Source organism: Mandrillus leucophaeus, unplaced genomic scaffold, assembly GCF_000951045.1.
Source record: "Mandrillus leucophaeus isolate KB7577 unplaced genomic scaffold, Mleu.le_1.0 Scaffold596, whole genome shotgun sequence".
Lineage (NCBI taxonomy): Eukaryota > Metazoa > Chordata > Mammalia > Primates > Cercopithecidae > Mandrillus > Mandrillus leucophaeus.
Window position 1 is genome coordinate 2457523 of NW_012106430.1, and position 12266 is coordinate 2469788.

Here is a 12266-nt window from a genome sequence, read left to right on the forward strand (position 1 = left end):
CGATCCAGTCGGAGGGAGGGGGCGAGCGCGCGGGACCGCGTCCTCGCTCGCGTCCCCGCTCCCTCCTCCCCTCCGCTTCCCCCTCCTCTCCGCTCCCCCATTGGCTTCTGCCCCTCCCCCTTCTTCCTCCGCCTCTCCCACCATTGGTTCCCTCTCCTACTCCATTCCTTCTCACCTTTTCCCTTTTACCCATTGGCGTGAGTATTTTTCCTCAGCTTCCCTCTTTCTCCGTATTCCGTTCCTCCTCAGTCCCATCCTCCACGCTTTGGAAGCTGCTGCCTTGCTGCCCGGAGCGCCGTCGTCCCCGAACCTCCCCTGCTTTCTCCCTTTCCTTCTGTTCCGGTTTCTGGTCGTAACTCAGGAGCAAACCACCGTACTGCAAAGGAACCAGATACTGTGCTCGCGGTTTCAAACCGGGCATGGGCACCGAATGCTTCTCGATAAATCCCCTTACGGTCTCTGAGCATTAGAGAATGCAAGGGAGGAAAACATGCGCCCAAGCTGGTTCGCAGGAACATGCTCGCGTGTCTGCGCCTGTGTGCGCGGCCAGTTTTCTGGCTGAGGATCACTTGCCAACTACAGACATCACTCGCCCAGGACCCGGTGCCACACTCACCCAGAAGACGAAACTCCACGGGAGCGAGAAAAGGAGTCCATTTCTCCGTCGGCACGACGCGGGGATGCAGGCCCCTGATTCAGTACGTTCTGTGGAAGTGGAGCGAGAAGCCAAGACTTGGGGCGGGTCTCGGGGTGGCCCAAAAGACCCTGTTCACGCCACTACCAGCCTAACTTTAGGAACTGTCGGCCACCTGGCTTTTATTATACCGCCTTAAACATACTTTGAGACTCTAGAAATTTCACAAGTCTCGAGATAGAGCACACTGGGCTTTGGGTGTGTTTCTCATGAGGGCACTGGCGCTGAATGGTGCAGTGAGAAAGGACGGTCGAAACCAGTGCCTTTGCTTTTACCATTGAAGAAACTGAGGTCCTGTGACTTTCCCGAGGTCATCGGAATCTGCCTTACACAGGAGACTTAAAATAGTTGCCAGCAGATAAAAGAATGAGCAAAACCACATCTACTCCAATTTGTTAAGTCTAAAAGAAAGTAATTGAGGGGGGATTCCTCTTTGGGGAAAGATTTATTTCCTGCATTGAAAATAGTTTGTTAGTAAACATATAAAAAGTATTTTAAATTCAAGTTATTCTTTATTTTTTACGTTACATAAGGTAATGAAGTTAGCCAAGGTTGCTTTTTAGTGTTATAATGATGCAGCTGCTGCCAACCAGAAGTACATTTACGGTCTGTCAGTAAAGAAAACAAAAACTGCCTGTTGGTAAAAATCTGTTAGAAAATATTTGTCAGTAAATCTGTCACAATATTCCAGCAGAAGTTCTGTTCGTTTTTCCGTCCTTCTGCCCCTCTTCATATTTTTCAAAGGTAAACTTAATAAAGGTAGAAGAGACATTTCTAATTTTTCTATATATCTCTTGCTCCCTAATTTCTAAAAGGCATGACTAAAATCCCTTATTCGAGCATCTGAATCCTCCCTACCAAGTAGGTTAAGAGTAGGTTAGGTAAGGTCTGTAGCTACTTCTTTCTTTCAGTTACAAATTGTAGGTGGGAAAGAAGGGTACGGAAAGAAACTTGCAATGAAGGTAAACAGAAAAAAGTAAAAAAGGAGAGAAGGGAATTTGGTGGGTGATCCAACCATCAAAATGTGGTATTAATGCCATAGGTATCTACACCATTTATATAAGTTGGAAAGTTAATGCACTCCAACGCATGTTTTTATCTTTGTACTAAAAGCCCTTAAGAATACCTGAATTAAACATATCGAAAGTATTTTAAATTCAAGCTATTCTTTATTTCTTATGTTATGTAAGGTACTGAAGTTTGCCAAGGTTGCTTTTTTAGTGTTATAATGATGTAGTTCAAAGTCATAACCTGAATAAGATGTTAAGTACTATACAGTGTATACCCTAAAGATACTTTAAAAATTATGTCCTAAATAATCAGAAATTTTAATAACCATGGACATGTATCAACATAAACAAAAGCCAAATAAATCAGGGCTTCTAAAGAAAACATTAAAAAGGTGTAATGTTCAGTTATAGGTCATGATACTGGAGGCGGGGAAGACTTGAAATCTCGTTTATTTTCTTATAATGAAGACACCAGAAGACTTTAAAAAAAAAAAAAAAAGATCACGATTTCCAAACAATGATTTTCATAGTCGACATTATTTTCAGTTCTTTATCTTGACTTAGGGAGCCTGGAAATGTAGGACTTTGTTTCTTATCAATACTAATAGTCTAAAGGTGCTTACCAGTACAAATAAGTTATTGTATGTAATTTGCTCTTCTCAAAAAATAGAGTTTTCTATATCAATAAAAATCTGAAATGGGAATTGGGGGCCAGAATTCTGTAGCTAATAATGCTTATATATCTATAAATGAAAGGCATTAAGGAGCAGGAGGAAAAATATATAAGATGGCATCTTTAAAAATTGATCAGGAGCCAAGACTTCAGAGAAAAAGTTTTAAAACACCCACCCTCCCTACTCAAAAGGAGAATTTTTAAGAAAATAGGTAACTTATTTACACACATGCACGCGTGCACACAGAAATATGGGAGAGAAATGGAATAAATATTAACGAGCCCTCTCAAATCAACTACTCTTCTTATCTAGAATAAAAAAGTTAAGCCACTGTTCTGCTGTACCGGATGATTAAAATAACTGGACTCTTTGTTCCTCATTTACTTTGAAAAAATTAGAATAAGATTTGTCAGACATTTTAGGTTTTTAATTTAAATTTTCTTCATAAATCTCTAGTTCTTCATCATATCCTGATAAAGTATTAATATGCATGGTCTTTTTGAGATCAAAAGACATGACAGTCATAAAAAAAGTTATCATAATCCCAGCTTCTACCATTAGTGGTAATACTGCAGTATTCAAATGTTTCATATGATGTGGCTTCAAAAGAACTTACCCTATAGAGGCGGCTACACCCCCTGCTGGAAATCTTTGATCATAACAACTTTGGCTTCTGTAGTCTCAATCAAGAACATATGAAAAGCCAAATAAAGGGCCTTACCACTCATGACAGAATCGACCAATACTTTAGCCTGTCTCATACAAGACAGGCTTTTGGAGAACAACCTATCTCAGAATATCACCTTGATTACAGACAAAATACACAAAGAGGATGGAGAATAATGATGTAAATAACTAAATAGCCAAAACACTTTTAAGATATTTGCTTAATTTCCAACTGTATTTCCACTCTTTACCTTATCCCCATCTCCTGCCTAGACTTCTCTTTTTCTATCTCATACAATTAGGCCTACTTGGGGGGAGGAAAAAAAGGCAGGATAAGATGGGATGTTAATCCTTCAGGTAGTCTAATAATGGTGTATCAATCCCCAATAGCCATTTGCTGTGTTAAGGTGCTTAAGGGCTTTCCCCAAATTTGTTTTATGGCTACCAATGATATTTTCAACATGAAGAAAAGGTGCTAATTATGTCTTGGCTATTACTGTAGAAAATATTTTGACAAGAGTTAAGGTAATTGTGAGCATGGGACTGGAACAGGAGGAAAGTAGTGCATTGACCTTCTTGGCATTTTGTTCCACAGAGCCTTGTTCTGTTGATATTCCAGAACTGTATTTTCAGACTGAAATCCCAAAGATGGTATCAGAGTCTAGCTTCAAAATGTCATTCTCATGCAACTCTAGTCCTAGGACATAACTGAAATAGTGAAAGCAGCACACTATTTTTAAATAATTAGTATTTTGTAAAGATTATTTGTAATGCAGACTCCTTTTAAAGGAAAAACAATTCATTCAGATCCCACCAGCACAAATACTTTAATTAGACAAAAATCTTCAAGTTATTTCGTCTCACAAAAAGAGGTATTGTTGGGCCATCTGGACCCTCTATTGAGTTTTTATGAAAGATCACAGCTTGAATTTAATCAACCCCAATAAAGTTAACCCCATAAAGCTAAAAAAATAATTGCAAGGGTTGCTAACTGAAGGATTTGAATTCTCTCTTTGAGATTGTTACCACTGTCATTTGTAAATCATTACAATGGGAAACAGGAACTTGCATTGCTTGACTGTTTAACCTCATGAACATAATTTTTGTGAATTTCCCACTCTCTTTAGACCAAATTTAGATTGTGAGTCTCTCTACGTAGGAATAACAAAATGAATATTTGGCTCTATATAATAACTAGAAGATGTTTAGTAGAATGTTTGATAATATAAAATGTTTGATAATATAAAATGAAACACTCTAGGTTTTATGGATTTCTGTGGATTTGTTGCTAACAGAAGGCTTTATATTTTGAAGTGCCAGCTGAGATAATCACTTTGGAAAATACAAATCATTTAAAGAAATCACTGAATTCACCTGTGAACGTTGAGTTAGATGTCCTTCTTCAAGTACAATAGACATATCTCCACATAACATCTCTCTAGTAGGTAAATGTGTGTTACTAACAACAAATAACTATGGGTCTGAAACATCTGGAAGCATTCTAAAGAACTGGTGCAGTATAGTTTCTGAAGCCAACAGTAAGGTGGCTAATCACTTTGCAATTAAGTCTCTATCAGTTTTCCCTATTATTTTAAACTACAGTAGATGGTAAATACTTATTTTGCCAATTCACACTTTGCATTTTCTTCAAAAAGGCAAAAATACAACTATTTTTCTAGTTCAATGAATACGTACATACTTCTAAATACAGAAGGTCCCTGACTTACGATGGTCCAACTTAAGATTTTTTGTCTTTATGATGGTACGAAAGCAATAGTGACGGCATTTGGTACGAACTGTACTTTAAGCACTCATACAACCATTTTTTTTCACTTTCAGAACAGTATTCAATACATTACATGAAATATTCAACAAATTTTATTATAAAATAGGCTTTGTGTTAGATGATTTTGCCTGACTGTAGGCTAATGTAAGTGTTCTGACGATGTTTAAGTTAGGCTAGGCTAAGCTATGATGTTTGGTAGGTTAGGTGTATTAAATGCATTTTTGACTTTACAGTATTACAATTTATGATGTGTTTATTGGGAAGTAACCCCATCATAAGTTGAGGTGCATCTGTACTTCTGTATGTCTCAAATTACAATGTGATTCTTTTGATGAACACATAGCTTCTTTCATATACATCTGTTATACAGTGAGGAATAGGGAGAGTCACCTTCTTTCTCCAACTAGGCTTCTTACTCCTCTTCAGCACAGCTCAGGACAGGCCTATATCACATACATCATTTGTTTCTGGTTCTAATTCTTATAGGAATAGACATTAAATAGCTGTTTTTTATGCTGTGCCACAAAATATTAGTTATTCTGATATTTTACAAACATGACAATAATGTAAAACTGATGTAGCAAAAGCTACGTAAACAGCTATATGTATCCTATAAATTAAATTCTTATAGAATTAAATTTAAAAGGAAGCAATTATTTAAAATGATATTTTAGAAGCATGTATTTATTGAGGTAGAAAAATAGCCATAATACTTTACGTGGAAAAAAATAGTACAAAGCAATAAAAGCTGTATGTTTTTGTTGTTGTTGTTGTTGTTGTTGTTGTTTTTGTTGTTTGAGATGGAGTCTCGCTCTGTCACCCAGGCTGGAGTGCAATAGCAAAATCTCGATCTCAGCTCACTGCAAGCTCTGCCTCCTGGGTTCACACCATTCTCCTGCCTTAGCCTCCCAAGTAGCTGGAACTACAGGCGCCCACCAACATGCCTGGCTAATTTTATATTTTTAGTAGAGATGGGTTTTCACCGTGTTAGCTAGGATGGTCTTCATCTCTTGACCTCGTAATCTGCCTGCCTCGGCCTCCCAAAGTGCTGGGATTACAGGCGTGAGCCACCGTTCCCGGCCTTAAAAGGTGTATGATTCTTATAAAAAGAAAATGTCTGAAAACAAGATGATAGTATTATTGACCAACATGTTAATAGAGATTTTAACTAGATGGTGAGATTATAGGTAATGTTTATTTTTTTCCCTGTCTGTGTTTTCTAATTTTCTACAATGAACATGGTATTCCTTGTACAATAAAAATTTGAATTACAGTGGGGTTGAAAGTTGAGAAAGACAAAGAGACACTGTGAAGGGAGGATGAGGTAAATTGTCTTGAAGCAACTGGCTGCCTACCATGTATGTCTCTATTTTCTCTTTTACCCTTCTCTTTTCCTCTCTTTTTTTAACCCCCTCTTACTCCTACTTTAGGTGTTTTTTCCTTCATCCTTTCCTTTTACTTTTTAATTATCTGTCTTCTTTTCCTTCTCTCTTAATTATCTCTTGGGCCTCTTACAGGCCACATTAGGTATTGTCTGGTTCTGTTTGCAGCACAATATCTGTAATATTGCCTGGCATGAAATGGTCTATGCAAACATCTTCTTGCCGCCACTGGATTGTATTGACTTTAAAGACCTTTTAAAAAATTCTTTCAAAGCAAAACATACTAAGCAAAGAACACACATTTTATTATCCTTTTGTTTTTAATTATGTAAATGTGCCAATTAGTGGCATTGCCTGTATTGTAGGTGGTCTCACTGTAACTGTGTTGAAAAGTTTTCAGATATAGACAATAGGTAGTTTTCTCCAGTGCTGATAAAGCTGAGCTGATCTTTCCACCTGCTTTAGTCTTTCCTTTTTGGACCACAAGGTTTATAATAAAATGTGTCCCATTTGGATTTGTTGACACTTGAGTTACTTTTGAATTCCACCACATCAGTAACTAATGGTTGCTTTTCCAAGTTGGGGCATTTCTTTAGTAGAGCTCCTCCTCTATCTACTACATTCTCCTTAGTAGAGGACAGTCAATTACCAGCTTAAAGAACAGGTAAAACTGTCTGACTACAGTGCAAAGGAATTATTACATACACAGTAGTCTGTAGTGGAAAGACCAGTGAACTGGGAAATCAAGAAACCTGAATTTTATCTCAGGTTCTGAAACCTGAGATAGTGGTGGCTAGGTGGCTAATCACTTCACAGTTAAGTCTCTGTTAGTTTTCCCTATTATTTTAAGCTACAATAGATGGTAAATACTTGTTTTGCCAATTCACATTTCTGCATTTTCTTCAAATGCAAATACTGTGTGATCTTCAGAAGTCACTGAATCTCCCTGAGCTGGTTTCCTCATCCACAAAATGGTCCCTTTGCAGCTCTAATATTATTTAGTTTGAATTGATTTTGCCCAAAGACAAGGCTTCCCTTCTTCCTGGTTTACCCTAAATTTAACACCCACCTGTATTCACTACCACACCTAGAACAAATCTGTTACCTTTTGCTCCACCTTTGGTTTTGTCTGACCGTTACCCCATCCCCCTCCACAAAGATAATTTTTTATTGCTATATACATGAAGCCAGGTAAATTGATATTCATCCAAATCCCACACCTAAAGTCTATTTCATTAGATTTGGATCTCCGGATTTCCCACAACAAACCTGTCCCATTCATGTTATAAAGCCGGTGATTCTGGACCTTCCTTGCCAAAAGGTTGCCTTGTACTTTCTAAGCCCATGGTTCTTTAAATTTGCTAAATTTATTCATCACTTTGCCCCCTCACCCCGCCCCAACAGTACAATCCAGAGCATCCAACAGTCCATCCTGGGCCCCCTATATAACTCTGTTTACTAATCTATTCAGGCCGTATCTTTTGTCCCTTAGGCTCGTTTATAGCTAGTCCCATTTTCATCCTCAACCTCAGGCAACCACTACTCTACTTTCTGTCTTGAGAAATTTGCCTATTCTGGATATTTTGTATAAACTGAATCATACAATATGTGATCTTAGGGATCCGGCTTATTTTACTTAGCATAATATGTTTGAGGTTCATAAATGTTTTAGGATGCTTCAGTGGTTCCTTCATTTTCATTGCTGAATAGTATTCCATTGCATGGATATACAGAATTTGTTTATCCATTCACCACTTAACTGATGTTTAGCTTGTTTCCCCTTTTGGCAATTATGGATAATGTTGCTCTGAGCAACCAAATATTTGTGTTCATGTGTTTTAATTTCTCTTGAGTAGATACTTACAGGTAGAATTGATGGATCCTATGTCAATTTATGTTTAACCTTATTAGAAAATGCCAAACATTTTTTCAAAATGGCTGTATCATTTTATATTACCACCAGCAATGTATAAGGGGTCTAGTTTCTCTATAATCTATAATATAATATGGCCAACACTTGTTGTTGTCTATCTTTTTTGTGATAGCCATTCTAGTGGATATGAAGTGGTATCTTATTGTAGTTTTATCTATCTATCTATCTATCTATCTATCTATCTATCTATCTATCTATCTATCTATCTTAGAAACAGGGTCTCCCCCTGTTGCCCAGGCTGGAGTGCAGTGGCATGATCATAGCTCACTGCAGCCTCAAACTCCTGGGCTCAAGTGATTTTCCCACCTTGGCCTCCTGATTAGCTAGGACTACAGGCATGTGCTGCCACAACTGGCCAATTTAAAAATAGTTTTTTTGCAGAGACAGGGTCTCGCTTATGTTGCCCAAACTGATCTCGACCTCTTGGCCTCAAGCGATCCTCCCACCTCAGCCTTTCAAAGTACCAGGACTACAGGTGTGAGCCACAGTGTCCAGCCTCTCATTGTAGTTTTAATTCATATCTCCCTATATGACAAATGATGTTTAGCATCTTTTTATGTGACTATTAGCCATTGGTATTTCTTTTTTGATAAGTTATCTATTCAAATCTTTTGCCCATTTTAAAATTGGGAAGTCAGTCTTATAATTGAGCTGAGCTTCCTTGAATTGCAAATTCTTTGACTGATTTTTTAAAACAAATCCTTAAAATTTTTTTTTTCTTAATGCAGTAATGACTTTATTTTTTAATTTAATTTATTTTATTTTTTGAGATGGAGTCTCCCTCTGTTGCCCAGGCTGGAGTCCAGTGGCGCGATCTCGGCTCACTGCAACCTCCATCTCCCAGGTTCAAGTGATTTTCCTGCCTCAGCCTCCGGAGTAGCTGGGACTACAGGTGCACACCACCACGCCCAACTAATTTTTGTATTTTTAGTAGAGATGGGGTTTCACCATGTTGGCCAGACTGGTCTGAAACTCTTGACCTCAGGTGATCTGCCCCACTCAGCCTCCAAAAGTGCTGGGATTACAGGCGTGAGCCACCGTGCCCGGCAGATGACTTTATTTTAATATGTTCCCTGTACCACTTCCCAAGAATCATTTTCTTGCATTAGCAGTACTTCTTTTCCCCAAATTGCAAAAAGTTATTAAAGATACAATGGCATTGAGTAGAATACTCTCTCTGAGGGCATTATTACAGTCATTCTACTTCACTAGTAATATGTGATTGTTTAGACCTTCCCTTATTCTTCCTTCCTCAAACAGGATAGCTTCATGCCAGTTATCCTATTTGATTTTGTTGTAGAAGCAGTGCATTCATTCTATCAGAAAATCCAGGTGAAGAACTATTAAACAGTGAGCAATATGCTACCTGATCCACTTACAATTGGATTCTCCATCTCAATAACATGAGCCTTGAGCAGGACTTTTGGGACATATCAATCAAAACTGAGTGACTACCCTTAACCTTCTTTTCCTTGATGCCTAATTCATTTTCAGTTAGTAAATGTCTCTGAAAGTGAGTTAACTCTTTTAAGCCAAGAGAATACAAATTTAGTAGTAGTTAAAAGTTATCTTTTCATTTGATACCTCAAAATAATGCCATGCCTTTTAATATTTTGTGGTGCGAGGCAACTTCTTGGCCCCAAAGAAATCATGTGCCACAGTGATTTAGGAATTAGAAAGAAAAGAGGCTACTGCAGTTTGGATACTCACTTCTGATTTACTGTGTGTACATCTGCAGTGTGGCCTGCAGGTTCATATTATTGTGGCTAGCATCCCAAGTGCCATCCTAATTCTAATAAAAGAGCTCTGGTTTTGACAGTATTCTGTATGTTTGCGTTGTAATGGAACAGGCTGCTGACAATTCTTTGAATTTACCTGAGGGTAAAACTCTTCACCCTACCCCACTTCTCCACTAGTCGCCTCATCAGTTAACTCAGTGTAATCAACTGTCCCAATCCACCATTCCGAAAAGCATTTTTAGCTAAATCATCACAACAGATATCTGCAAAGGTACTTTTTGATCAGCTGCCATTATGTACACCTGCAACTTAGTGAAAACTCTTGTCTGTCAAACTCTCCTAAAACTCAGAGAATACTCTGTAAGTTACTAAAAGGAAATGTCCTCATTTGAAAGTGGAGTCTTCCTACAAAGTAGAAACACTTTAGGAATACTGACAATCTAGAGCTCTAGGAATACTCCTCAGTCCCCAAGTCCTATTACGTTGATCCAGATCTTACTTAGTTTTAGTTTTTACTTTAATTTTGTTGAGAGCTCTTGTTTTAAAGTGGTATGTGTTAAGTATAAACTGGTAATAGGGTGATTTGTTTTAGTTTATTCTGCATTATTTTATATATGAGATCTACTTGTGGTTTTATATATTCTGGAAATTCCATACGGTCCCAAATTTATACAAATATTAAAAATAAATATGGCCTGGGCAACATGGCGAAACCCCATCTCTACAAAAATATATAAAAATTAGTCGGGAGTGGTGGTGCGTGCCTGTACTCCCAGCTACTCAGGAGGCTGAGGTAAGAGGATAGCTTGAGCCAGGAGGTTGAGGCTACAGTGAGCTCAGATCACGCGGCTGCATTCCAGCCTGGGTTATGGGAGTGAGACCCTGTCTCAAAAAAAAAAAAAAAAAGAAAAAAAAAAGAAAAGAAAAAAGGAAAGGAAAAAAAAAAAGGTTAAATAGCCTGGAAAGAAATATATCAAAATATTAACAGTGACTATCTCTGGGTAATTTTCTTTAAAATATATTCAGCTTATATATTTTCTTATATATTCATTTTACTTTCATATATATGTTCTTATACATCTTTATACTTTTTTAGAATTTAAAAAAGAGGGTGTTTTTTAATGCTGCACATGTTAATCATGTCTTCTCATTTAAAACATTCCTTAAAATTACAATGATTGATAGAATACAATCAACATGACTTTGGAATCCTAGGTAGACTTTCTCTTTAGAGTATTACTTGGAGACATTCTCTGATTCAACAACTATCAATTTGCACCCACTATGAGACAAAGACTATGCTCAAGCCAGATGCATAAAGATGAAAGGCATGATGCCTGCCTGCAACAAGCTCATTTTCATGTTCTAGGATTGGATCTTAACTGAGAAACTGGCCCATAGATTACATTTCTGTTACAGTATAATAGCTTCATCATTTACAATTTATCATTTTAAACATGACAAGCCTGATAAAAAAGAGATGATAGATGATAGATAGATAGATAATAGAGTCTTGGAGAGTGACAAATTTGAATAGAAAATAATACTTTATCAAATTGACCAACTAACTTGCTCAAATTACTTATGTGATTAGTGTGTTTTCAAAACTCACATTCTGAATGTTAGAAGCACTTTGAATCAACTCTGTTGTTTTTCTTTTCTACTGTCAGATTTGTAGACTCATGGTTTTGTTTTTTGTAGTCGTTAAGGTTAGCGCCATGCCACCAAATGACATACAGGCCATTCTGAGACTGAGTGAAATATTGTTTTAACTGGCATGTAACTATTTTTATTTGGGTTTCTGTGGAATTTGAACGTCTGCAACTCATCCAAAATAAGAGCATTCCACAAATTCCATTTCCTAACAGCCATCCCTTCTTCATATACTGTTTCCATTTCTTTCAATGTAACTAAAATTTTTAGCAGGACATTCCAAGAAAAGTTATGAAGGGAGGTGTTTTAAGACAAGCAAAACACAGAATTCATCCACAAGTCCTCCTAGTGGTATTAACAGTACAGTAGTAGCAGCGGAATCAGTGGTGATAGTAGTATAGAAAATAAAAATCATAATATAGTCAAACACTTAAAACATCAAATTTTTAAATGACTTTAGGAAATTTCAGAATTAAAAATATCAACACTTGTATATGTGTTGGTTGATTTAATACAAGTAATATTCATAATTCTTTAATAATATGTGCTATTTCTCAGTTTAAACAAAAACTCTTTTTCTGTGTTCCCCAATTTTTAGCCTAAAAATCTGTTTTTCTTTCATTTTCTGTGTGTGTGTGTGTGTGTGTGAGAGAGACAGAGTCTCACTCTGTCGCCCAGGCTGGAGTGCAGCGATGTGAACTCGGCTCACTGCAACCTCCTCCTCCCAGA

General features: G+C 37.3%; 2 protein-coding genes across 2 annotated transcripts in view; one reads left to right on the forward strand and one right to left on the reverse strand.

Annotated features, from left to right (window-relative positions):
- The window catches only part of ARHGAP5 (Rho GTPase activating protein 5), a 72225-nt gene extending 71510 nt beyond the window's left edge, over positions 1-715 (reverse strand). Inside the window, exons 1-2 of the mRNA XM_011999520.1 lie at positions 617-715; positions 176-376 (exon numbers count right to left, since the gene is read on the reverse strand). The gene's annotated coding sequence lies outside the window, so the exon portion shown is untranslated. The remainder of the gene's footprint in view (positions 1-175; positions 377-616) is intronic.
- LOC105553447 lies at positions 46-1379 on the forward strand. The gene has a single exon (XM_011999518.1). The coding sequence runs from the start codon at positions 474-476 to the stop codon at positions 831-833; it is 360 nt and encodes a 119-aa protein (XP_011854908.1). The 5' UTR covers positions 46-473; the 3' UTR covers positions 834-1379.
- Positions 1380-12266: the final 10887 nt, after the last annotated feature.

What these genes read in the sequence shown, in the direction of transcription:
- LOC105553447 (XM_011999518.1), top strand. Translation starts at nt 474, where the DNA reads ATGCAAGGGAGGAAAACATGCGCCCAAGCTGGTTCGCAGGAACATGCT.